The following is a 27,965-nucleotide window of genomic DNA, read 5'->3' as shown; positions in this document are numbered from 1 at the left end:
GGGGTAGATACCCCGGGGCTTCAGGACTTAACAGGAGGGGGTAACTGCACAATGATGTTACCTTTGGCCCATCTATAAATACTGTGGTCATGCATCCACAGCTGTGACACTTTGTCTGCAGTCCAAATGTCACCCTATTCCCTATATAGTGCACTACTTCTAACCAGGGCCCATGGGCCCTAGTAAAAATGTAGTGCACTAAATAGGGAATAAGGTGCCATTTGGGATGTATCTATTGTGGCATGGGTATGGGAGAAATGTAGGGGAGGGGGGTGGGAAGAGGGAGGAGGAGGACACACAGGGAGACACTGGAGAGTGTGACACTGTGGGAAACAACTAAATGTGTGTGACATTGAGTAAGATGACTGACGTGAGGTAGCATGACAATACCGTCACATTTACAGAGACCAAGCCTTCCTCAGTGAGTGCGGCCATTAGTATGATATCTTACACTATGCACGGTGTGTGTGCCAGATAGACAGCTAGGAGAAAAGTGCTCCATGAAATGAGATGGTAAAATCTAAGTGCACACACGTCATGGCCTACCTGGCTACCCGAATAACATTATGACCAATTCAAAGCTTTGGAAAAGTACAGAATCAATGACAAGGAAAGGACACTAGATTTTTTTTCTCATAATATTTTGTTTATTCTTCGTATGTTTTTTTTAGACATGAAATAAAGAAATAACACCTTTCCTTTACAAAACGCCTGTGTGTCGTGTTGTGAAAAAAGGGAGGAGGGAGATCAACAGACTGCAGAACGCTACACAGGCCATCAACAGACAGAATCAGAATCAGGGCAGAGAGAGATCACTCACATAGTGCAAGGAACACCAATGAGAACACTGGAGTGAATTTGGTGGGTCTGTCCCAACCAGGGAGGGAATTGAACCCACAACCTTCTGGTCCCAAGACCCAGACACTAACCAACCATCCCAAATAGTGTTGACTCATTAGGAGGTGCTGGTAATGTGGTTACCAAGGGTAGGTTTGTTACATTACCCCCTCTTTTGGGAAGCGCTATAATACAGTAGTGGTATAAAACATGTCAAATTCATCCACATGCACATCTCAGTTCCACATCAGGAGGGCTAGATCTCAAATACTGTTTGAGGCTTTGGCATCCATTTTGAATTCAACCTGCTGTTTACATACAAACAGTGCCACTGATTTCCCAAGATGTACAGCAGTTATTGTCTCACCAAGTTACACAATACACTTCAGTATGATGTTATTCATCTCATGCTAATGCACATTCAAATAAACCCTGACAACCAAGCAACTAGGTAATTTATCACTCTTCCAATCATGACTGAGTGTCTGAGTGCTTTATATTAAACACTTTCTGTCCTGACTACAATATTCTGTATCTCCTGACTGTGTTGTGTCTCTATATACAGTACAGTAGACCTATAAGGTAGTCAGGTCTGCATATAATACTTTACCGCTGTTTAGTCTGAGACCACCCTACATCATATAAACCAAACGGTGCCTCTTGGAGTGTATTTATACAATATAGGCTGACTAGCCATTGAATATTTGATTTCATATTTGAGGCACTAAATCAAAGATGAGAGTCATCCCATGTAGAGCACCTCGGAGGTGCAGGTTGTGTGATGTTAACCACACTGACTGGACAAACACACACCGTTTTCTAAACAAATGTCAGATGATAAGCAGATCATTGAGGACAATCATTTCTAAGCATGGATATGTAAAGTCGACATACAGCTGAAGTTGTGATTTTCTATTCATCACACACACGTATGCTAGAGTCTTATACCTAGACACAGATACAAAATGATGTGTCACACACACGTATGCTAGAGTCTTATACCTAGACACAGATACAAAATGATGTGTCACACACACGCATGCATGCACACAACACACACACGTATGCTAGAGTCTTATACCTAGACACAGATACAAAATGATGTGTCACACACACGCATGCATGCACACAACACACACACGTATGCTAGAGTCTTATACCTAGACACAGATACAAAATGATGTGTCACACACACGCATGCATGCACACAACACACACACGTATGCTAGAGTCTTATACCTAGACACAGATACAAAATGATGTGTCACACACACGCATGCATGCACACAACACACACACACGCACGCACACACACGCACGCACGTACGCACACACACACACACACACACACACGCAAACGTCATGATGAAGATAACAGTATGACTGATCAATCCTCCACACACACAGACGGCTTTAATAAAAGCAGAAAAATATGAATAATAATAATACTGTCTTTGAGGAGATCATGTGGACATGCTGCAATAAACGTCTTTATCTTTAAAGTGACATAGATAATTCTGTATTTTTTATATATATATATATAAAGTTATGTAAAGGTGTTATACTGTGAGTGTTATCATCATAGGGTTGAAATAGCACTAATAAAAGTTAATCCAATCAAAATATTTTAGAGATCTATTCGAAGATCTGTGACACTGAAAAATATGCACTTATTCAGTTGTGTTTACCATTTTCAGTTGTTCAAGTTGTATTTTATAAGTTAGTGAAGATTAGTTTGTATGTATACAGTATATTCAATAATCAGCATGTAGGCTTTGCACAGGTGAGAAATTAGATTAGCTTTTTTATATCATCAAGTACAATACAACAACCATTCTATTCACTAAACACATTCAACCTTTGAAAGGAGACTTTTTAAACCTTACACATGCAATATTTACAATGCTGAACCTCGTCAGCAGGGTCATAAGCGAGTGTGTGTGTGTGTGTGTGTGTGTGTGTGTGTGTGTGTGTGTGTGTGTGTGTGTGTGTGTGTGTGTGTGTGTGTGTGCGTGCGTGCGCAGAAACAGCTAAACACTGCTTTTAGTATTGCCTAAATGGGTGTTACGGCTCCACACAACAGAGCTTAACGAGCACTGCGGTCGAGATTGAGATTGAGAGTGGGGCCAAATCTCTTCAGTGGTAGAATTTTACATAATCCTTGACATTTTATCACTTACATCAATTGAATGACAATATAGCAAAGAATTTAGGCACCTCAAACACTAATGTATTCATACTGTATTCATCATGATTCATATACTGTACTAATCATATCAACATCTATATCTCTATCTTACCATATGGCTTTTAACTTTCATTTTATTCTCATATTCATTTTAGCATTAAAAAACGTGTTAGAATTGTGGAAGTGTTTAGAAAGAGAAAGGCCATCGTTTGAAGTTGAATGTACTTTCTATGTGTTGGTTAACTTAACACGGCTCCTATTTGTGCTTCTCTTAAAAATCCTAAATGCTTTTAGATGTAGTCCACTGAACTCAATGTACCATTCAAGGTGTCTGTCACGGCGGTCAGTTAAAACACTGAGGTAGAGATATGTCTTTTGTCAAGCAAAATGTATCTGCACACCTCCTCCTGTAACACATAGCGGCTACAGGAGTTTTACCCACCAGCAAAGTCTTATTGCACTGTAAATCTAGGCTAGAGCAACATAGCTTCAAGCAACTAAAGACAGATGGCGTCATGGCACAGTCCTGGAGATGGTGGTACACTGAGTTAATAGTTAGTGAAGTTCTCGCAGGACCTTTTTAGGGCAGTCAGAGAGACCAATGGCAATAGGATAGGCTATTAGAACACATCAACCCATGCCTTGACATCATATCCAGTAATGTGGATGGATGCTAGTGGGTTAACCCTATTTGTGAAGTATCTGTTTTAGGCTGGAGAAAATAACCAGAACTACATGTATACTGTACTGTGAGGTCACCATACTAGGCAGCAGAGCCGTGGAGCACATCTACCATTGGCTCAAGGCCTCCAGTATGTAGCTCATAGACGACTGTAATGCATTTAGATGTGTGTAGGCAAGGAATAGTCTGACATGGATCTGTTCTATCATCTCAGGGAAGATTATACTTTCATACTGTACTTTTATAAGTCATCATGGGGTATAAAGGCTGACCCATAAGCTATAAATGAGAAGTCAAGAGGGCAGGACCTACAGTAAAACTACATCTATCGGCCAGATGAAACCATGCCATAATACTGTACTTCACTACCTGCTGCAAGCAAGAGAGGAAGGAAAAGAGGGAGTACAGAAGGAAGGAAGGAAGGAAGTAAAGAAGGACATAGAGAAGGGAGGATTCCTTTTTTAAATGTTAGGACTAAGCCAATGACATCACTCACCAGACCCCTCCTCCTCTCCCTCTCCCACTCTCATAGTTGTAGTCAGCACAATAACAATCAGCATTACATTTCCCAAGATTCACTGGGGATTGCTTAAAGTGCTGAGGTGTGGCCTTGGGGTCTTCGGGTGCTGGGGTGAGGTCAAGGATCAAACAAGCTCTTTCTCTTGGATTAAACTGATTGTAGAGATTCACTGGGACAGTCAGTCAGAGTTGGCCAACACCTTATAACCAATACAGTCTCTCATGTAGTTTGGAGTGCAATCAAATGAGACATCCATTTTAAACAAAAGTTAGATTTAGTTTAGCAGAAGGTATTGATGTTAGAGTTCAGCATTCAGGTGTTAGTGTTGCTGGGGCTCCTTTGTATCAGGATGTTTCATCATTCAAGTATTCTAGATGTTTCTATAGGATGGCAGATGACCAGCAGGAAAAATTCCAGATTCCCGGATTCCCAGGTTTCAGGAAAACTACTAGAGAATGTCACAAGGAGATTGAAGGAATCCAGTCCAGTTTGATAGAAAGGTGATTTAAATTCATCCAATTTGACGAGAACGTTATGTCAGAGTCACATTTATAAGTCCTTGGGGGGGCTAAATCATGTCATTGGTTTCATCATATGAGATAAAAAATGTCAGTTGCAAATTTACGAGCGGTTCGTGCTTTCGTTTTGGTCTGTTTCTCCACATGCTGAGATTAGAGCAGGCATCATCAAAGGTTTAATCATTCCACAAATGGAGTAGGTGGTCATAGATGTAGTTGAACTAGATTGAGTCATGTTCACTTGCCATTCTGTTGTTCCTATATCTATGTAAAAGGGGGTGGAACCATTCTGCACACCTCTGAACGTAAAATATATCTAAAGAAGCTAGGTTTAACATTTTACTTGTAAACTCTGCAACTGATTTTGTTGGCAGACCAGCAGTCATGCTCTATTTTTCACACTAAAAAAGAGTATGCAGCATAGAAAGTTAAAAAAGAAACAACAACAACTAAAACGTCTGACAAAACATAACTCGTTTGCTTATATTTCCTATCTTGTGAAAAGTATCTGTGAATTGAAAAAATGATCCCAAAGATAATGTTAGTGTTAGGTACAGGTGAGTTAGCTATCATAACAACCTACAGCATGTTCGAGCGTTAGAAGTGTTAAATCTAAGTCCCAGCCTCAATAGTAGCAGTGATTTCTTCCTTATTTGGTAAGGGGGGTGTTCGATTGTCTGTCTACAGTGGTGGAGGAGGATAGGATAATGGGTCTGTGGGGTTTCCCTTGGACGAGTGCAGGGACTGTTCTCAGGTTGCGGTGGTGGCGGTGTTGTCCTAAGCTGGGGTGTCCTTTTTGGCCTCAAGGGCTGGACTACTTGGGGCGGTCACCTCCACTTCAGGGGTTTTAGGAGGGGTTGCCTTGGCGACAGGACTTTCGATCAGACCCACTGGGGCTGGAGCAGTGTCAGGTTTAGATTCAGGTGCTGGTGGTTCGGGTGTGCCATTGGTGGTCGGAGCAGGTTCAGGACTCAGCATTGGGGTTGGGGTCGGAGTCTGGATTGATGTCACAGGCTTGGGGGATTCTGGGGTAGGTGTAACAGGCTTGGGGGATTCTGGGGTTGGTGTAGCCAGCTTGGGGGGTTCAGGGGTTGATGGTTGGGGTGCAGTTAGTTTGGAGACAGGGGTCAGGGGTGGGGTTGGCTTAGAGGACACCGGGCTTGGAGACGCAGCAATAGGTGTTTTGGCTGGTTCAGGTGTTTTCAATTCAGGTGTTTTCGGTTCAGGAGTTTTAAAGTCAGGAGTTTTGGTTGGTTCGGGTGTTTTCAATTCAGGTGTTTTCGGTTCAGGAGTTTTAAAATCAGGAGTTTTGGTTGGTTCAGGTGTTTTCAATTCAGGTATTTTCGGATCAGGAGTTTTGAAATCAGGAGTTTTGGCTGGATCAGGTGTTTTGGCAATGGGGCTTGGAGCCTGCTTGGAGACCGGGCTTGGGATTGGGCTGAGTTTGGTCTCAACGGGTTTGGTTATGGTCAACTTTGGTTCAGGAGCTGGTTCAGAGATTTTTTTTATCTCAGGAACCGGGCTAGGTTTGGTAACCAGGGGTGGGCTTGGCTTGGTTTCTGGGACGAAGGCAACACTCTCAGTCTCAGCCTCTGATTCTGGAATCTGGTCGGGGACGTCAGTGTCAGTGTCCAATGGGAGGCCAGTGGTGTTAAACTCCACCCCTGAGTCGCTGGTCTCCAGGTTACCACCTGCCACCTCCTTGGACGACACCTCCAGACCCTGCGGTCAACACACAGAGGTCAGAGGAGAGAGGTCAGGGTGAAGCTGGAGAGTGGGTAACGATAAGCAAAGAGATTTTAACAGCTATTTTGACAATATTCCCCTTCTGTTATTCTAATTAATTCCCTCAACTCTACAGAAATAACCACTGCGTCACTAATACTTACTTTAATGTCCACCTCAGTGCTCTGAGACTTCTCTGTGATGTCGATGGACTGGGCTATAGACTCCTCAAACTGAGTAATGTTCTTCACCACCTGGAAACCACACATACATGTTATGTCAAGTGCTGAGCATCATATAGTGAGCAGGGTGCCATTTGAGACATCACCAGTGTCTCTGTCTGTGCGGTACCTGTCTGAAGGCATCTCCCTCATCCTCCTTGCCTGCATTTTGGGCAATCTTCTCAATGGCTCGGGCCTTGGCAGCCCTCTTCTTCTGCTTGACCAGGCAGGACAGCAGACACACCAACAGCAGGAGAACCAGGAAGCCCACCAGTGCTATGATTGCCACGTAGAGGGACGGCAGCTTGTAGGCTGGAGGAGAGAGGGGAGGGGGAGGGAAAGTAGGGAGAAGGGAGAAAGAGGGGAGGGAGAGAATATAGAGGGGGAGTGTGGCGAAGGGGAGAGAGGGAGAGGAGAAGAGGAGAAGAGAGATACACAGAGAAGAGAGAGAGATAAAGGGAGAGTAGATAGAGTTGAGAGAGGGGAGAGGTGGTGAGGAGGAGACAGGCGAGAGAAGAAAGAGGTGCAGGGAGGAAAGGAGAGAGAATGTTAATAAATTATTATCTCCTCAACCTCCACTGCCGCATAGACGTAAGCCCCCAAGTTGGGTTCAAGTTGGTCGATGACCCTGAACTGGCCAACTCCTCCCATCCATCCCGCTTTCCATCTCCTTCATCCTCCCATCCCTCTCTCCTCCCTACTCCTCTCCTCTGTTCTCCTCTCCTCCCTTCATCCCCCTCTCCTCACCCTCCACTTCCAGGTAGACGTTGGACACAGGAAACCCCAGTATGTCCGTGACCTTGAACTGTCCGACGTCACTGGCCTTGACCTGGTCCAGAATAACCACAGACGGATCCAGAGAGATCCGGCCCTCCAGATCCAGGTCCGCTGGCACCTATCATCAACCAAGAACCATGGCAGGTTCAAAAGTTCAATCACTTTACTTCAACAGTGTAAGATGATTTTTACTATTGGCAAATTAAAGTAAATCAATTGGATATAAATATTTGGTAAGACTTCACTTCAAGCCAACAGGTATAATGCATTATAAGATTATCATAAGCATATATAAGTGATAATGTATTATTACCACCCCACAGTGCGCTATAGGGAGTAGGATTAGGGTAGAATTTGAGTGATTTTAAATCAGCCGTTCCAGTACCGTTAACTGTCCTCCGTCCAGGATCTGTCTGGTTTTTAAGTCGGAGTCGGGCGTGTAGAACAGACGCACCATGGAGGCATTCAGAATCAGGTTGATCTTCAGGGTGCCCCCATACGGCAGCTTCACAAAGTTCTGGTGTTCTGAGAGACAGAGGGAGAGAGAGAGAGACAGAGACAGAGAGACAGAGGGAGAGAGAGAGAGACAGAGACAGAGAGACAGAGGGAGAGAGAGAGAGGCAGAGAGACAGAGGGAGAGAGAGAGAGACAGAGACAGAGGGAGAGAGAGAGAGACAGAAGGGGAGAGAGAGATAGAGAGAAGAGAAGAAGAGAGAGAGGGGGGGGGTTATTGAATTATGAATTTATGGATTCCATAATGAGAGAAGAGAGGAAGAAGGAGACAAAAGGAAGAGAGGGATAAAGAGACGGGAAGAGAAAAAGATCCAGAGGGAGGGAGAAAAAAGAGAGAGGGGGCAAACAAACAAAACCTTTTGGAACACAATACGCAAAATAGAAAATAACACCCATCTGATGCTGGAATTGTTAATGGTGAAACTGCCAACTGTCTGTTTGCAATACTACAACAACAAAGAAGTTACTGCAAACAACAAACACTGTTTTTCCCCCTCTGACATTATTGCACGCGCGATAGAAGAGCAGAATATCTACTGCAATTGTTTTACCAGGATGTGTGGCGCTCCTCACCTCTTCTTCGCCAACAAAACAAATATAGTAACAACAGCGGTGGGGCGGACAGTGGCACTGATCCCCTACTGCGGATTCCATCTTTAAACCCACTGATGACTAACATTACAGCGAACTTGCAGCAGGTTGGAAAAAAGATGGAAAAGCCAAGGTAAAGGTTGGCCACAGAAGGTAGATGAAAACAAATGTACCTTTGACATTTAGGCAGACCTTCCTCATGATCTTCATGTTAGTGTCTCTGATGGTGTAGCTTCCCTCATCGGCGCCTGTCACGGTGTTGAGGGTGACCCGGCGCTCGTTGACACTCAGGCGCCCCTGGTACCCGTCTCTGGAGAGCCCTCCTCGGGTCATCAGCACCAGGGCCGGCCTGGAGGGTCAATGGAGAACCATAATAGAACTTGCTATCACAACAGTCATGATATTGATCAGAATAACAGAATGATATAATGATTGTGTAACGATAATTATCATATTGATAATGCTATCGTGATAACCATGATACTATCATGACAACCACAATAGTATCACAATATCACGATACTACATCGTGATAATCAATGTTGATGGGAGACAGTAAATCCTCCTTTGAGGAAAGCAGAGAAGTTTACATTTTGACAGAGAAACAACTGTACCTGGAAGTCAGGTTGGCCTCCACAGCACTGGGCCTATACTCCAGGGTGATGGGAGCCTCCACCCCCGCCAGCTGGATGTGGTAGTTCTCCCCATACTTAATGTTCTGCTCGTTGGAACAGTCTAAAAGACAGAGAAAGGGGTGGGAGAGGCAGGGACAGTTAGATACAGAACAAGAGAAAGAAATGAAGGTATAAAAGGGGAGGACAAGCGGAAAGAGAGGGAGACAAGAGATCAGGAAACAGAGAGAGAGAAACAGAAAGGGAAGACAAAAGAATGACAGAGAACCATGTGAGAAAAACAGAAGAGAATGACATAGAGGAGAAGAACAAGAGAGAGAAAAGGAGGATAAAGACAGAAGAAAAACAGCAGGGATGGACGGATGGGAGGGATGAACGGACGGATGGGAGGGATGAACGGACGGATGGGGTGGTTAAATAGCTGCATAATTACTGCCTGGTGTATGAAACACGCTGTTAACTACACACACACCTCCTCTCCACACACTGTTAACTCCATATGGTGATGTCAAGGCTCCACACAGCTAGCCAGCTGCACACAGCTAGCCAGCTCCACACAGCTAGCCAGCTCCACACAGCTAGCCAGCTCCACACAGCTAGCCAGCTCCACACAGCTAGCCAGCTCCACACAGTTAACTGCATCATTTGATATCAGACAACTGCATCAACTGATATAGCATTCTGATGCACGAATGCAAAGTCAATGATGTGGCATAAAACCACTGGTTGTTGCGTGCGACTGCAATATAGACAGCCTGGAACACCAATCCATGCAGAGCAAAGCTCAGTCTTCACAGCATCACTGAGTCATCATTCCTCTCTGACTGTGTGTATCTGTGTCCCAAACGGCATACTATTCCCTATTCCTTTTTTTATTTATTTAACTAGGCAAGTCAGTTAAGAACAAATTCTTATTTACAATGACGGCCTACCCCAGCCAAACCCAGATGACGCTGGGCCAATTGTGCGCCACGCTATGGGACTCCCAATCACAGCTGGATGTGATGCAGCCTGGATTCGAACCAGGAACTGCAGTGACTCCTCTTGCACTGAGATGCAGTGCATCTTGCACTGCGCCACTCGGGAGCCCCTATTTGGGCCCTGGTCAAAAGTAGTGCACTGTATAGGGATTAGGGTGCCATTTGGGATGCAAACTGGGTCTTCCTCATCCCATTACAGTCAGATACTTAGTGCTGTTCAGAACATTGCTGCTGCGCTAGCCAAAAGGGCTGTACTACACTAATAAAGCAGTGCTCATGAGTAGCTGTAAAAGGCTTGGTCTGTTAACCGAAGTGACAGCATGATTAAATCATGAAATGAGCGGAAACAAGCTGTGTCTAGACTGAGACAGACAGATGGTTTGAAGTGCACACAGCCACGGTAGCAGGGCAGCATGTTTCAGAGAGAACACCAGTATCAATTTAGTACTAAGGATTTAGACTGAGCCAAGGCTCCAAAACTCAATGTAAAAAGCACAGTATGTTTGCATCCCAAATGGCACCCTATTACCTATATTAGTACTTTTAACCAGGGCCCATGGGGATGCAAACTATGGTGTCTTGACGATGAAGATCTTCCAACCGTCCAACCCCCCTCCCAGAGAGAACTTTCCTTCTTCCAACCCCCCTCCCAGAGACAACTTTCATTCTTCCAACCCCCCTCCCAGAGACAACTTTCCTTCTTCCAACCCCCCTCCCAGAGACAACTTTCCTACTTCCAACCCCCCTCCCAGAGACAACTTTCCTTCTTCCAACCTTCCTCCCAGAGACAACTTTCCTACTTCCAACCCCCCTCCCAGAGACAACTTTCCTTCTTCCAACCCCCCTCCCAGAGACAACTTTCCTTCTTCCAACCCCCCTCCCAGAGAGCAACTTTCCTTCCTCCAACCCCCTCCCAGAGAGCAACTTTCCTTCATCCAACCCCCCTCCCAGAGACAACTTTCCTTCTTCCAACCCCCCTCCCAGAGACAACTTTCCTTCTTCCAACCCCCCTCCCAGAGACAACTTTTCTTCTTCCAACCCCCCTCCCAGAGACAACTTTCCTTCTTCCAACCCCCCTCCCAGAGACAATTTTCCTTCTTCCAACCCCACTCCCAGAGAGCAACTTTCCTTCTTCTAACCCCCCTCCCAGAGACAACTTTCCTTCTTCCAACCTTCCTCCCAGAGACAACGTTCCTTCTTCCAACCCCCCTCCCAGAGACAACATTCCTTCTTCAACCCCCCTCCCAGAGAGCAACTTTCCTTCTTCCAACCCCCCTCCCAGAGACAACTTTCCTTCTTCCAACCCCCCCTCCCAGAGAGCAACTTTCCTTCTTCCAACCCCCCTCCCAGAGAGCAACTTTCCTATTTCTAACCCCCTCCCAGAGACAACTTTCCTTCTTCCAACCTTCCTCCCAGAGACAAATTTCCTTCTTCCAACCCCCCTCCCAGAGAGCAACTTTCCTTCTTCCAACCCCCTCCCAGAGAGCAACTTTCCTTCTTCCACCCCCCTCCCAGAGACAACTTTCCTTCTTCCACCCCCCCTCCTAGAGACAACTTTCCTTCTTCCAACCCCCTCCCAGAGACAACTTTCCTTCTTCCACCCCCTCCCAGAGAGCAACTTTCCTTCCTCCAACCCCCTCCCAGAGACAACTTTCCTTCTTCCAACCTTCCTCCCAGAGACAACTTTCCTTCTTCCAACCCCCCTCCCAGAGACAACTTTCCTTCTTCCACCCCCCTCCCAGAGACAACTTTCCTTCTTCCAACCTTCCTCCCAGAGACAACTTTCGTTCTTCCACCCCCCTCCCAGAGAGCAACTTTCCTTCTTCCAACCCCCCTCCCAGAGACAACTTTCCTTCTTCCAACCCCCCTCCCAGAGACAACTTTCATTCTTCCAACCCCCCTCCCAGAGACAACTTTCCTTCTTCCAACCCCCCCTCCCAGAGACAACTTTCCTACTTCCAACCCCCCTCCCAGAGACAACTTTCCTTCTTCCAACCTTCCTCCCAGACAACTTTCCTACTTCCAACCCCCCTCCCAGAGACAACTTTCCTTCTTCCAACCCCCCTCCCAGAGACAACTTTCCTTCTTCCAACCCCCCTCCCAGAGAGCAACTTTCCTTCCTCCCAACCCCCTCCCAGAGAGCAACTTTCCTTCATCCAACCCCCCTCCCAGAGACAACTTCCTTCTTCCAACCCCCCTCCCAGAGACAACTTTCCTTCTTCCAACCCCCCTCCCAGAGAGGAACTTTCCTTCTTCCAACCCCCTCCCAGAGACAACTTTCCTTCTTCCAACCTTCCTCCCAGAGACAACGTTCCTTCTTCCAACCCCCCTCCCAGAGACAACATTCCTTCTTCAACCCCCCTCCCAGAGAGCAACTTTCCTTCTTCCAACCCCCCTCCCAGAGACAACTTTCCTTCTTCCAACCCCCCTCCCAGAGAGCAACTTTCCTATTTCCAACCCCCTCCCAGAGAGCAACTTTCCTATTTCCAACCCCCCTTCCAGAGACAACTTTCCTTCTTCCAACCCCCCTCCCAGAGAGCAACTTTCCTATTTCTAACCCCCTCCCAGAGACAACTTTCCTTCTTCCAACCTTCCTCCCAGAGACAAATTTCCTTCTTCCAACCCCCCTCCCAGAGAGCAACTTTCCTTCTTCCAACCCCCTCCCAGAGAGCAACTTTCCTTCTTCCACCCCCCTCCCAGAGACAACTTTCCTTCTTCCACCCCCCCTCCTAGAGACAACTTTCCTTCTTCCAACCCCCTCCCAGAGACAACTTTCCTTCTTCTACCCCCTCCCAGAGAGCAACTTTCCTTCCTCCAACCCCCTCCCAGAGACAACTTTCCTTCTTCCAACCTTCCTCCCAGAGACAACTTTCCTTCTTCCAACCCCCCTCCCAGAGACAACTTTCCTTCTTCCACCCCCCTCACAGAGACAACTTTCCTTCTTCCAACCTTCCTCCCAAAGACAACTTTCCTTCTTCCAACCCCCTCCCAGAGAGCAACTTTCCTTCTTCCACCCCCCTCCCAGAGACAACTTTCCTTCTTCCACCCCCCCTCCTAGAAACAACTTTCCTTCTTCCAACCCCCTCCCAGAGACAACTTTCCTTCTTCCACCCCCTCCCAGAGAGCAACTTTCCTTCCTCCAACCCCCTCCCAGAGACAACTTTCCTTCTTCCAACCTTCCTCCCAGAGACAACTTTCCTTCTTCCAACCCCCCTCCCAGAGACAACTTTCCTTCTTCCACCCCCCTCACAGAGACAACTTTCCTTCTTCCAACCTTCCTCCCAAAGACAACTTTCGTTCTTCCACCCCCCTCCCAGAGAGCAACTTTCCTTCTTCCAACCCCCCTCCCAGAGACAACTTTCCTTCTTCCAACCTTCCTCCCAGAGACAACTTTCGTTCTCCCACCCCCCTCCCAGAGAGCAACTTTCCTTCTTCCAACCCCCCTCCCAGAGACAACTTTCCTTCTTCCAACCCCCCTCCCAGAAACAACTTTCCTTCTTCCAACCCCCCTCCCAGAGACAACTTTCGTTCTTCCACCCCCCTCCCAGAGAGCAACTTTCCTTCTTCCAACCCCCCTCCCAGAGAGTAACTTTCCTTCTTCCAACCCCCTCCCAGAGACAACTTTCCTTCTTCCAACCCCCCTCCCAGAGACAACTTTCCTTCTTCCAACCCCCCTCCCAGAGACAACTTTCCTTCTTCCAACCCCCTCCCAGAGACAACTTTCCTTCTTCCACCCCCTCCCAGAGACAACTTTCCTTCTTCCAACCTTCCTCCCAGAGACAACTTTCCTTCTTCCAACCCCCCTCCCAGAAACAACTTTCCTTCTTCCAACCCCCCTCCCAGAGACAACTTTCGTTCTTCCACCCCCCTCCCAGAGAGCAACTTTCCTTCTTCCAACCCCCCTCCCAGAGAGTAACTTTCCTTCTCCAACACTCAGACCCCATACCTCTGACGATGAGTGTGATGCGTCGGACCTCTTCCGGCTGTTCGTTGTTCTTCACCGAGTACGTCCCCTCGTCCCCCTCACCCACATTCGCTAGGATCAGGTGACTGAGCTGACTGTTGAGCTTGGCACGGTTACCGACCACGGACCCACCCCGCATCAGGACCACCTCGACCCCCGCCTTGGCATTACTGGGCTGGAACAAAACCTCTGCAGCCAGGGAGGGCAGCTGCAGATGGAAGTCCTCCCCAAAGAACATGGTCTGCTGGGAGTCTTCTTTACCTGGGAGGTGGTGGGAGGGTATGTTTAACATTTCCACAGAAATGCATCACAAGCTTAGTACTATATCATAACTAATGATGCATTGATAACAGATGGCAGGGATGCTTACCTTTCAAAGGGGCCGACAGAGCTATGGACAAAGAGAAAAGAGGTTGGTGTGATTTCAGAATTATGCATAGAAATGTAATTCATCAAATATGTTAGATATATGACCGATAACTATACTGTGTCTTAAGGACCCATAAGAAACAAAAATGATGGTTGTATCTATTACTCCTCCTGGTGGATTATTCCACACACTGAACCTGTACACACTGAACCTGCACACACTGAACCTGTACACACTGAACCTGCACACACTGAACCTTTACACACTGAACCTGTACACACTGAACCTGCACACACTGAACCTGTAAACACTGAACCTGTTTTTACACTGAACCTGTACACACTGAACCTGTACACACTGAACCTGCACACACTGAACCTGTAAACACTGAACCTGTTTTTACACTGAACCTGTACACACTGAACCTGTTTTTACACTGAACCTGTACACACTGAACCTGTACACACTGAACCTGCACACACTGAACCTGTAAACACTGAACCTGTTTTTACACTGAACCTGTACACACTGAACCTGTTTTTACACTGAACCTGTACACACTGAACCTGTACACACTGAACCTGTACACACTGAACCTGTTTTTACACTGAACCTGTACACACTGAACCTGCACACACTGAACCTGTTTTTACACTGAACCTGTACACACTGAACCTGTACACACTGAGCCTGTACACACTGAACCTGCACACACTGAACCTGTACACACTGAACCTGCACACACTGAACCTGCACACACTGAACCTGCACACACTGAACCTGTACACACTGAACCTGCACACACTGAACCTGTACACACTGAACCTGTTTTTACACTGAACCTGTACACACTGAACCTGTACACACTGAACCTGTACACACTGAACCTGTACAGACTGAACCTGTAAACACTGAACCTGTACACACTGAACCTGAACACACTGAACCTGTTTTTACATTGAACCTGTACACACTGAACCTGTACACACTGAACCTGTTTTTACACTGAACCTGTACACACTGAACCTGTACACACTGAACCTGTTTTTACACTGAACCTGTACACACTGAACCTGTACACACTGAACCTGAACACACTGAACCTGAACACACTGAACCTGTACACACTGAACCTGAACACATTGAACCTGTTTTTACACTGAACCTGTACACACTGAACCTGTACACATTGAACCTGTTTTTACACTGAACCTGTACACACTGAACCTGTACACACTGAACCTGTACAAACTGAACCTGCACACACTGAACCTGCACACACTGAACCTGTACACACTGAACCTGCACACACTGAACCTGCACACACTGAACCTGTACACAATGAACCTGTACACACTGAACCTGCACACACTGAACCTGCACACACTGAACCTGCACACACTGAACCTGTACACACTGAACCTGCACACACTGAACCTGTAAACACTGAACCTGTTTTTACACTGAACCTGTACACACTGAACCTGTACAAACTGAACCTGCACACACTGAACCTGCACACACTGAACCTGTACACACTGAACCTGCACACACTGAACCTGCACACACTGAACCTGTACACACTGAACCTGTACACACTGAACCTGCACACACTGAACCTGCACACACTGAACCTGCACACACTGAACCTGTACACACTGAACCTGCACACACTGAACCTGTAAACACTGAACCTGTTTTTACACTGAACCTGTACACACTGAACCTGTTTTTACACTGAACCTGTACACACTGAACCTGTACACACTGAACCTGTTTTTACACTGAACCTGCACACAATGAACCTGCACACACTGAACCTGTACACACACACACACACACACACACACACACACACACACACACACACACACACACACTACTCTGGACAGCTCCACACTACTCTGGACACACACACTACTCTGGACACACACACTACTCTGGACAGCTCCACACTGCTCTGGACAGCTCCACACTACTCTGGACAGCTCCACACTACTCTGGACAGCTCCACACCACTCTGGACAGCTCCACACTGCAGCTCCACACTACTCTGGACAGCTCCACACTACTCTGGACACACACACTACTCTGGACAGCTCCACACTACTCTGGACAGCTCCACACTACTCTGGACACACACACTACTCTGGACAGCTCCACACTGCTCTGGACAGCTCCACACTACTCTGGACAGCTCCACACTACTCTGGACACACACACTACTCTGGACAGCTCCACACTACTCTGGACAGCTCCGCACTGCTCTGGACAGCTCCACACTACTCTGGACAGCTCCACACTACTCTGGACACACACACTACTCTGGACACACACACTACTCTGGACAGCTCCACACTACTCTGGACACACACACTACTCTGGACAGCTCCACACTACTCTGGACAGCTCCACACTACTCTGGACAGCTCCACACTACTCTGGACACACACACTACTCTGGACAGCTCCACACCACTCTGGACACACACACTACTCTGGACACACACACTACTCTGGACAGCTCCACACTACTCTGGACACACACACTACTCTGGACACACACACTACTCTGGACAGCGCCACACTACTCTGGACACACACACTACTCTGGACACACACACTACTCTGGACAGCTACACACTACTCTGGACACACACACTACTCTGGACAGCCCCACACTACTCTGGACAGCTCCACACTACTCTGGACAGCTCTACACTACTCTGGACACACACACTACTCTGGACAGCTCCACACTGCTCTGGACAGCTCCACACTGCTCTGGACAGCCCCACACTACTCTGGACAGCTCCACACTACTCTGGACAGCTCTACACTGCTCTGGACAGCTCCATACTACTCTGGACAGCTCCACACTGCTCTGGACAGCTCCACATAACTCAACTGAATCAGAGATGGATGACTGCTACCGTCACATTCCCCCTTTGGGCCTCAATAAGGTATTATCTCGTGTGACCTTATCATATCTGGTCATACATCTCTGGGCTTAACGGCATACCTGAGCAGAGCAGCAAGCTCAGCACCACCACACTGACTGTCTTCATCTTCATCAGATCTCCTGGCTCTGGAAAGAAGGAGAGATGAAGGGAAGATAAGATAAAGGAAAGATTGAGTATAAACAAAAATGGTGTTTGATAAGTGGCACATTAGAATAAAATGCCTCTCTATTTCCATCTCTCTCTCTGTGCCCTCCACATCCTCTTCTCCTCCCTCATTTGTTCTTTCTGTGTCTCCATCTGATTGTGTTTGGCTGGGTGTGGGTGAGGGTGAGGGTGAGGGAGGTGCTCCCTTAGCTAATTCATAGATAATGATAGAATGTTGTGGTGGTGACATCATCTCATGCCCGTCTGAAAGCACATATACATGCCCGTCTGAAGTTTGCCAATGAACAGCTGAATGATTCAGAGGACAACTGGGTGAAAGTGTTGTGGTCTTTGGCATCAACTCAAGGAATGACCCCAAGAACGCCATCCCCACCGTCAAACATGGAGGTGGAAACATTATGCTTTGGGGGTGTTTTTCTGCTAAGGGGACAGGACAACTTCACCGCATCAAAGGAACGATGGACGGGGCCATGTACCGTCAAATCTCGGGTGAGAACCTCCTTCCCTCAGCCAGGGCATTGAAAATGGGTCGTGGATGGGTTTTCCAGCATGACAATGACCCAAAACACAAAAATTATGGTTGTGTCTGTTACTCCCCGTCCATCGTCCCTTTGATGCGGTGAAGTTGTCCTGTCCCCTTAGCAGAAAAACACCCCCAAAGCATAATGTTTCCACCTCCATGTTTGACGGTGGGGATGGCGTTCTTGGGGTCATAGGCAGCATTCCTCCTCCTCCAAACACGGCGAGTAGAGTTGATGCCAAAGAGCTCCATTTTGGTCTCATCTGACCACAACACTTTCACCCAATGTTGATTGGCAAACTTCAGACGGGCATGTATATGTGCTTTCTTGCGCAGGGGGACATTGCGGGCGCTGCAGGATTTCAGTCCTTCACGGCGTAGTGTGTTACCAATTGTTTTCTTGGTGACTATGGTCCCAGCTGTCTTGAGATCATTGACAAGATCCTCCCGTTTAGTTCTGGGCTGATTCCTCACGTTCTCATGATCATTGCAACTCCACGAGGTGAGATCTTGCATGGAGCCCCAGGCCGAGGGAGATTGACAGTTCTTTTGTGTTTCTTCCATTTGCGAATAATCGCACCAAATGTTGTCACCTTCTCACCAAGCTGCTTGGCGATGGTCTTGTAGCCCAATCCAGCCTTGTGTAGGTCTACAATCTTGTCCCTGACATTCTTGGAGAGCTCTTTGGTCTTGGCCATGGTGGAGAGTTTGGAATATGATTGATTAATTGCTTCTGTGGACAGGTATCTTTTTTACAGGTAACTAGCTGCGGTTAGGAGCACTCCTTTTAAGAGTGTGCTCCTAATCTCAGCTCGTTACCTGTATAAAAGACACCTGGGAGCCAGAAATCTTTCTGATTGAGAGGAGGTCAAATACTTATTTCCCTCATTAAAATGCAAATCAATTTATAACATTTTTGACATGAGTTTTTCAGGATTCTTTTGTTGTTATTCTGTCTCTCACTGTTCAAATAAACCTACCATTAAAATTATAGACTGATCATTTCTTTGTCAGTGGGCAAACGTACAAAATCAGCAGGGGATCAAATACTTTTTTCCCTCACTGTAGCTTGTCTGACTTCACCAGAGGAGTGAATGCAGTGTGTGTGTGTGTGTGTGTGTGTGTGTGTGTGTGTGTGTGTGTGTTCCTCTGATCCTAACGGTCATCCCAAAGTTTCTTCCTCCTCTCTGATATCTTTGAAAAAATACATCTTTCCCCCCTTCCATGTTAGATCATGAAAGCAATCCAACAAACCAGTCACGTTATATCAGTCATGTTCAAAGTATTCCAACAGGGCCAAGGTTTTTCATCCACTGACGACTGTCAACCCTTGACTACTTTAAGAAAAACCGCTCAGTAGATATTTTGCTGCATTGAATCCCTACACCTGATGTCCAGGGGAATTCAATTTACCACCAATGCAAAAAGTTTGATGTTATAATTTGACATGTACAAACGATAGTCTGCAGTGCAGCACCTCCCCTGTTCCAAGATACAAACTAGCACAGTGCTCATGTAGCGTAAATAGTTCCCAATTCAATTCCAATAGTTGATTTACGCTACCAAGCTGCAAGCAAGTGGGGCTTTAAGATTGAAAGATACATGAACTTATTGCAACAACAAAAACAACAACAAGAACCTGTTATTTTTCATATTCCCTCCCCTTTAAAGGCACATTGGAGCTTGTTTGCGGTTTTGAACTAGGGGTGTATTCATTAGTGCTCACCATAGCAAGCCGTAGCAAAAGGTTATGCAACAGAAAGGTTTTGCAAAGAAAAGGAGTGTTTCTTATTGGACAAGTTCAGGTTAGTCCTTCCCGTTTTGGCCTGTTAGTGTCTGTTTGGTTCCTGAATAATACACCCAAGGACGCCATAGGCTCCCACTGAATCCCAGACAGGGACTGGTATATTGATTAGGTGTCAGTGAACATGCCTGAGTTAAAACAGCCTGGGAATAATTAATGGTAATTGGGACTGGGGGGAGCTGGGGAATTGCTTGGCTGGGTGTCACGACTTCTGCCGAAGTCGATGCCCCTCCTTGTTCGGGTGGTGCTCGGCGGTCGACGTCACCGGTCTTCTAGCCATCATTGATCCATTTTTCCTTTTCCATTGGTTTTGTCTTGTTTCCTACACACCTGGTTCCAATCCCATTAATTACATGCTGTGTATTTAACCCTCTGTTTTCCCCTCATGTCTTTGTCGGAGATTGTTTGGTGTTATTATGTTTGTGTATTTTGTATAGGTGTGCGACGGGTATGTTTACCCATGTTTATTTGATGTACGCTGATATTGGAGTTTGTTTTAAAAATATATGAAACGACCCCAATTATATGAAGTTGGTTTCTCCTGCGCCTGACTTCCCTGCCACCTACACACACCACGATTACACTGGGTTTCAAACAGAGATGCACCTTTTCCTTAATTACAGCCAGTTTGCTACAGCAGGAAAATAATCCTGCAGCAACAGGAAATGTGAATTATTATGTGGATTATAATTAATGGACATTTTTGTAGGGGTTGACACATTTTTCATTAGGGCAAATCAAGTCTGAAATTTCAAAGTGGAAATTACAAACTTCAGAATCCCTTTGAAACCTCAAATACACTACACATTTTAAATGTCCTGCATAGAAGGAAAGTTATTCTGCAACAGGGTGATCAAATGAAGATCCTACATCTGTAGCGGCAGATTGAACTAGTTCCCTGAGTCAGGGGAATGGCATGCCATTGAGGTGCTGAGATTAAGCAGCAAAGCGTTCACCCTCCCAACAACCATTCTGCAACAGGATGCTTAATCAGACACTGTGATCCCGAACGCTAGAGATGAAAGGAGATAGCATTTAGACACAGGCCTGAACTGTTGGATGTGTGTGTGTGTGTGTGTGTGTGTGTGTGTGTGTGTGTGTGTGTGTGTGTGTGTGTGTGTGTGTGTGTGTGTGTGTGTGTGTGTGTGTGTGTGTGTGTGTGTGTGTGTGTGTGTGTGTGTGTGTGTGTGTGTGTGTGTGTGAAAGAGAGAGAGAATGTGTGTACAAAGCAGGAAGCATTAAGCCACCTGCAGAGACCTGATCTGTTGGCAGGAGCAGAAAACCTGCTGCTCTCATTTGTTAATGAGGACAATTAGCATGTGATAATGTCATAATTCCCCAACCACCATCTCTCTCTGCTACAAGACACTCTTATCCAATCTTCTCCTCTCTCTTTTTCTCTCTCTCCCAGCCTCTTACACCCTGCACTGGGCAGTGAGCCGAGCCACTATCATAGCCTGAAAGCACAGTCATTTTATTAAATCTGAAACAAAAGACAGGACACAGCGGAGCCCCAGAGGAGAGGGTCCCTCAGACAACACCAGCAACAAGCACACATCAGTTGTGACCCCTTGGTTCAGCCATGTTCTGTCTGTATAGGTTGATCCTGCCGGGACATGGCGTTGGGGACACCTTGGTTCAGCCATGTTCTGTCTGTATAGGTTGATTCTGCCGGGACATGACGTTGGTGACACCTTGGTTCAGCCATGTTCTGTCTGTAGAGGTTGATTCTGCCGGGACATGGCGTTGGGGACACCTTGGTTCAGCCATGTTCTGTCTGTATAGGTTGATTCTGCCGGGACATGGCGTTGGGGACACCTTGGTTCAGCCATTTTCTGTCTGTATAGGTTGATTCTGCCGGGACATGGCGTTGGGGACACCTTGGTTCAGCCATGTTCTGTCTGTATAGGTTGATTCTGCCGGGACATGGCGTTGGGGACACCTTGGTTCAGCCATGTTCTGTCTGTATAGGTTGATTCTGCCGGGACATGGTGTTGGGGACACCTTGGTTCAGCCATGTTCTGTCTGTAGAGGTTGATTCTGCCGGGACATGGTGTTGGGGACACCTTGCTGTGTTCTTATTACTGAACAATTACATACTAATAAAAACATGTATTTTCTTACAACTGCATTGTTGGTTAAGGGCTTGTAAGTAAACATTTCACTGTAAGGTCTACAACACCTGTTGTATTCAGCATTTCACTGTAAGGTCTACTACACCTGTTGTATTCAGCATTTCACTGTAAGGTCTACAACACCTGTTGTATTCAGCATTTCACTGTAAGGTCTACACCTGTTGTATTCAGCATTTCACTGTAAGGTCTACAACACCTGTTGTATTCAGCATTTCACTGTAAGGTCTACAACACCTGTTGTATTCAGCATTTCACTGTAAGGTCTACAACACCTGTTGTATTCAGCATTTCACTGTAAGGTCTACACCTGTTGTATTCAGCATTTCACTGTAAGGTCTACACCTGTTGTATTCAGCGCGTGACAAATCAAATGTGATGTGATGTTATATCATAATGTGTGAACACAGGGGTGTGAAACATGTTTATCTTTGTGTCACTACAGCACATAAGGGGAATGTATCTGTGCTGTTGTTTTTAGAGGACCTGTGAAGCAAATAATCCAAGATCTTCTACTCCATTTAAGGAGGAAAAAATTTTTTGGGAATCATTTGGGGCCAGAAACCTTACAAAAAATCACATGTGAAAGGAACACGTGAAAAAACACGTGGTGTATGGACACGTGGTGTATGGACACGTGGTGTATGGACACGTGTGAACACAGGTGTAAACAAATCAGGTGAAATATGTCACGTAAAATAAAAACTTTCACATGAGTCAGACACGTAGTTTTCGGACACTTGTGACATTTCACATACATTTTCACATGTGAACAAATCACGTGAAAAATGTAATGTGGGAAAAGCAGACATGTGAGTCAGACGTGGTTTTAGGACAAATTTGACATGTTTTTTTGTAAGGGAAACAACACCCTGGTGCTCGCCTCACTGGGTTTACAGTGACACACACACACACACACACACACACACACACGCACACACAAACACGCCTCCTCTCCTTTGGGCTTTTAACCATGGGCTGCCGGACTGGGCCATCTGCTATCCTTCACTCCTTCACTCCCTCTTTTCCTCCCTTCCTCTTTCTGTATCTCTCTCTCTTTCTGTCCCCTATTCACCTAGACTTCTCTATCTGTCACTCTCTCGTCCTTCCTCAGTCCCTCTCTATCAGTCCCTCTCTATCAGTCCCTCTCTATCTGTGGTGTATTTCACTCTCTTTTTACTGCCACTCTCTCTTTATTTTATTTTCCTGCCTCCCTTTTTCTCTCTTTCTTCCCACATCTCTTATCCTCTTTCCCTCCCTGCATCATCTATCTTCCAATTTGTCCCTTTCTCTCTTTTTTTCTGTCTGACTCAGCTGTTACTTTCTCTCCTCTCCTGCTTCCTGTCCTTCTATCTTTTCTCATCCTATTTCCTGTTCTGCCTCATGCCACTCTCTCTATCCCTCTCTCCTCTCTGCCTTCTCTCTCTTTATTTCCCATTCCATTTCTGCTATGCCTCTTCTGTCCTTCCTTCCCTCTCTTTCTTCTTTTCTCCCCTCCCTCTGTTTCTCTCCCTCCCTCTCTCTTTCTCCTCTCATGCCCCCTTTCACCCTCTCCTCCTCCTTATCTTATATAATCTCAGCTCCAGCAGCATCCCACTCTGAACTCAAAGACTGTGTCTGTCTTCATCCGAAATGGGGGATTTGTTCCAAATGGCACCCTATTCACTATGTATTCCACTACTTTTGACCAGGGTCCATACGGCTCTGATCAAAAGTAGGGCACTATATAGGGAATAGGGTGCCATTTGGGACGCAGACTTTGAGTCTCTGGTCACTGAGAAGGGAGAGAGGAGGAGGTACAGACTGGCCTTTGTTGAGCTCCTTTAAAGAGGCGGAAAAGTCTTCAATGACTGCAGATGCATGAACCCCACAAAGATGTCTCTGTCTGTCTGTCCTTCATTCCTTCACCTTCACATCGTTTCCTTCATTCTTCTTGGCTTACATAACCCCAGCGGTCGGTGAATCTATCCCCTAATACTTCTGTCACTGTAATGAAGGCAAAGTATCCAGTCAGGCTACAAGGAAATGCACACCCCAAACACACACACACACACACACACACACACACTTGTCCATAAATCCCGTAGACACAAACACACATGACCAACATTTGCTTCCTCTCTCCCCCTTTCCCTCCTCTCCTCCCTCACCAGAAAATACATTCCTAAATCATGAAGTGTCAGAAAAGCAAAAGGTATCACTGCGCCAACAGAACAGGACGCAGGCTGAATGTTTACTTTAGGTGGTTTACTGGAGGTCATGGGTTTCTGGTTAGTTAAAATGACAATGGGTGCATCTCAATAGTCTGAAGAGGCTTCCTCTCTTTGTCTCCTTTCCTTCATCTGCTCTGATGAGTGTAAAACTACTTGATAGGTGAAAGCAGATTCCCAACAATACACATCAACCATATTGCTTTTATCCATCCTGTGGCAAGGAGACAGATAAAGGAAAGGAGACAAGGGGAAAAAGCCACTTTAGACTGTTGAGATGCAGCCCTGGGCTGCCTGCCTGGAAGTGTGGTGTAAATCAAAATGGATGATGGATGAGGTCTCATATCACACAGACATAGACTGACTCTTCATTTATCCACCGCCTTCCCTTCTTTAAGTACTCTAAAAATATTCTCTCTATCTCTCTGTCTAGGTCCATGTCTCTATCTCACTGTACAGTTGAAGTCAGAAGTTTACATACACCTTAGCCAAATACATTTGAACTCAGTTTTTCCCAATTCCTGACATTTAATCCTAGTAAAAATTCCCCGTCTTAGGTCAGTTAGGATCACCACTTTATTTTAAGAATGTGAAATGTCAGAATAATAGTAGAGAGAATGACTATTTATATAATGAATATTTCAGCTTTTATTTCTTTCATCACATTCCCAGTGGGTCAGAAGTTTACATACCAAATTTATTTGGTAGCATTGCCTTTAAATTGTTTAACTTGGGTCAAACGTTTCGGGTAGCCTTCCACAAGCTTCCCACAATAAGTTGGGTGAATTTTGGCCCATTCCTCCTGACAGAGCTGGTGTAACTTAGTCAGGTTTGTAGGCCTCCTTGCTCGTACACACTTTTCAGTTCTGCCCACAAATGTTCTATGGGACTGAGGTCAGGGCTTTGTGATGGCCACTCCAATACCTTGACTTTGTTGTCCTTAAGCCATTTTGCCACAACTTTGGAAGTATGCTTGGGGTCATTGTCCATTTGGAAGACCCATTTGCGACCAAGCTTTAACTTCCTGATTGATGTCTTGAGATGTTGCTTCAGTATATCCACATAATTTCCCCTCCTCATGATGCCATCTATTTTGTGAAGTGCACCAGTTCCTCCTACAGCAAAGTACCCCCACAACATGATGCTGTCACCCCTGTGCTTCACGGTTGGGATGGCGTTCTTCGGCTTGCAAGCCTCCCCCTTTTTCCTCCAAACATAATGATGGTCATTATGGCCAAACAGTTCTATTTTTGTTTCATCAGACCAGAGGACATTTCTCCAAAAAGTATGATCTTTGTCCCCATGTGCAGTTGCAAACCGTAGTCTGGCTTTTTGATGGCGGTTTTGGAGCAGTGGCTTCTTCCTTGCTGAGCGGCCTTTCAGGTTATGTCGATATAGGACTCGTTTTACTGTGGATATAGATACTTTTGTACCTGTAAACAATTGTTGGAAAAATGACTTGTGTCATGCACAAAGTAGATGTCCTAACCGACTTGCCAAAACTATAGTTTTTTAACAAGAAATGTGTGGAGTTGTTGAAAAACGAGTTTTAATGACTCCAACCTAAATGTATGTAAACTTCCTACTTCAACTGTATTTCTCTTTCTCCCCCTCTCTCTATGTGTATTTCTCTCTATCCCTCTTTCTCTCAATCACTCTCTGTCTTTCTCTCTCTGTATTTCTCCCTCTCTCTCAGCCCCCCTCTCAGTCTCTCTCTCTCTCTTTATATATATATGAAAGGAATGGACAGGTTTCCACCATATTGATCATAGGTCATGAGGGGGAGGAGAGCTACAGCAAATGTCCTTATCCTCAACTCATCATTGTCTTTCAAGTGAGGACATAGAAAGACAACTCATAGATGAGATGTAGCTTCATCATTTCCTAATGGTGACAGTTGAAAATAGGCCATTACAGGCTCTAGTAAAAAATCTATCATCATCACTTCCAGTTTACAGTCTTCCAATAAAAATATATATGTGCCAAATTAGAGACAGAGGATAAACAAATAGGTGTGTAAGGTGTTTCTATCTTAACCAGAACATATTAAAATAATGCCCTCCCAACAGTAACAAGACATGGTTATATTCCCACATCTTCTGATTAAAGTGTCCTTGTGTACAAGACAAACACGTGTTCATAAAATCCCAACAGATGAACCTCAGAGCATAAAAAGGCTTGAATTGCAGTGACATACAGGCCAAGGCCATCCCTGAACAGCGATCAGATGATGACTGATGATCCGCAGCGCACACTGCACTATACTGCCATGTACCTGAACTGTTGGCAATTGTAACATGCAGGCAGCGCAGACTCTGGCCACCATATGTCATCAACATATAAACGGCGGGGGCGACACCGTACAGCACCGGCGTCAGCAGCGCGCCGGTACAGGCTGCAGGAGCACATCGTTCAATTTAGAATGGATGGATGCTTTAAAAATAAAGGATTCAGTACAGTCTTAAACAGTCGATAAAAAAAGAATAGTCCTACATATTAAGATATACTGATTAGAGACAGGATCCGAAGACTACTCATTTGCATTGATTAGATGTGTATTATGCATCAATAATCTCACAGGGCCAAATTGAGTCATACAATTAATCTCTACATGAATTAACAGGTACTGCGAATTAAGGCGACATATTGCATTCCATGATGGGAATATTCAGGGATATTTCAAATAACATTTCCTACTGCATATCCCTGTTAGGCTACATTGTTTCAGAGATGTTTTCTTGTCATAGGCTATGGCTCAAATTCTGAAGCAATGTCTTACATTAGGCTATAGGCCTAATCTAAATGGTCATAAATAGGGATAGGCATTGGACCGGCACTTGTCTATCCAACCTGTGTAGCCTAATGATTGCCCACTTGTGTGGCATTCTGTAGAGCAGACTGTGAAATTAGCATGGTAATACATTATTGAAGACGTGTCCCATCATACCACCATCCCGATGATGCGCATAGTCTGTTTAATCGTTCCCCTCAATAAACGTGACAACCTAATCACAATTGTCTCACCTTTCATCTTCTCCGGAACAAGCACGCCCTGTTTTCATCCAATAAAGCCCTTATCAGATAATAATCGGCTATTAACCTAACATCTCAATATGCGGGAAAGCAAACAGACACCCTCACGAGCATCTCACCAAAAACTGCAGAATTTAACCCGTCACGCACCAGGCGGCGAATTTATTTTTTAGAATCTCATCACATCCACCACATGTAAGAAATAATTATCCCCTCAGCTCACTCACCTTTAAATTCACACTTTCTCCTCCGTATTGACAGAGTAGGCAACGTTATAACGGGATTGTAGGAGAAATAGGTAGCCTAGCCTATTGATGCATGTATTTCTCTCCCTTCTTGGCGTAACCCTCCCTCTCAACCTCGCCCCCCAAGAGCAGCACTTGAAGACTGGGGCTGAACATTTGGAAGATGCTAAGAATATATCGGCTTTTGCTCTCGATCGGAGCCGCTCGACTATTGTCGGTAAACACCGGATTCGATTGCCCCAAGCAAGCCAACGATTGCTGGTTGTTTGTCTTTTTAACTGAAGTGATTCATCTTCCTTATAACAAAACATTCTAATAGTTGTATTGTGTATAGGCTATTCAGCTGAGAGGTAGAAGTGAAGGCTGAGTCGAAGGA

General features: G+C 45.7%; 1 protein-coding gene across 3 annotated transcripts; it reads right to left on the bottom strand.

Moving 5' to 3' along the window:
- Positions 1–633: 633 nt before the first annotated feature.
- On the bottom strand, positions 634–27,719 carry LOC115176408 (uncharacterized). Of its 3 annotated transcripts, none has more exons than XM_029736440.1 (11): positions 27,572–27,719; positions 17,540–17,605; positions 14,519–14,539; positions 14,131–14,409; positions 9,187–9,307; positions 8,746–8,921; positions 7,854–7,993; positions 7,439–7,586; positions 6,822–7,003; positions 6,635–6,724; positions 634–6,467 (listed from the first exon to the last, which is right to left on the bottom strand). In XM_029736440.1, exons 2-11 carry the CDS (start codon positions 17,589–17,591, stop codon positions 5,523–5,525), a joined length of 2,154 nt encoding a protein of 717 aa, XP_029592300.1. In that variant the 5' UTR covers positions 17,592–17,605; positions 27,572–27,719; the 3' UTR covers positions 634–5,522. The 3 variants fall into 3 exon arrangements, with proteins under 3 accessions (XP_029592300.1, XP_029592299.1, XP_029592298.1); XM_029736439.1 differs by lacking the exon at positions 27,572–27,719 and adding an exon at positions 27,336–27,480; XM_029736438.1 differs by lacking the exon at positions 27,572–27,719 and adding an exon at positions 26,587–26,665.
- Positions 27,720–27,965: the final 246 nt, after the last annotated feature.

This window comes from Salmo trutta, chromosome 37 (genome assembly GCF_901001165.1).
Source record: "Salmo trutta chromosome 37, fSalTru1.1, whole genome shotgun sequence".
In the NCBI taxonomy this organism is placed as follows: Eukaryota; Metazoa; Chordata; class Actinopteri; order Salmoniformes; family Salmonidae; genus Salmo; species Salmo trutta.
The sequence above is the reverse complement of the archived record's forward strand: the minus strand, read 5'-3'. Positions and strand labels throughout refer to the sequence as shown.

What these genes read in the sequence shown, in the direction of transcription:
- LOC115176408 (XM_029736438.1), bottom strand. Translation starts at nt 26,650, where the DNA reads ATGTTGATGACATATGGTGGCCAGAGTCTGCGCTGCCTGCATGTTACA. An exon ending in TCTGTCGGCCCCTTTGAAAG is followed by an intron (nt 14,410 to 14,518) that starts GTAAGCATCCCT and finishes ACCACCTCCCAG; the next exon opens with GTAAAGAAGACTCCCAGCAG. An exon ending in GCACTGAGGTGGACATTAAA is followed by an intron (nt 6,468 to 6,634) that starts GTAAGTATTAGT and finishes TGTTGACCGCAG; the next exon opens with GGTCTGGAGGTGTCGTCCAA.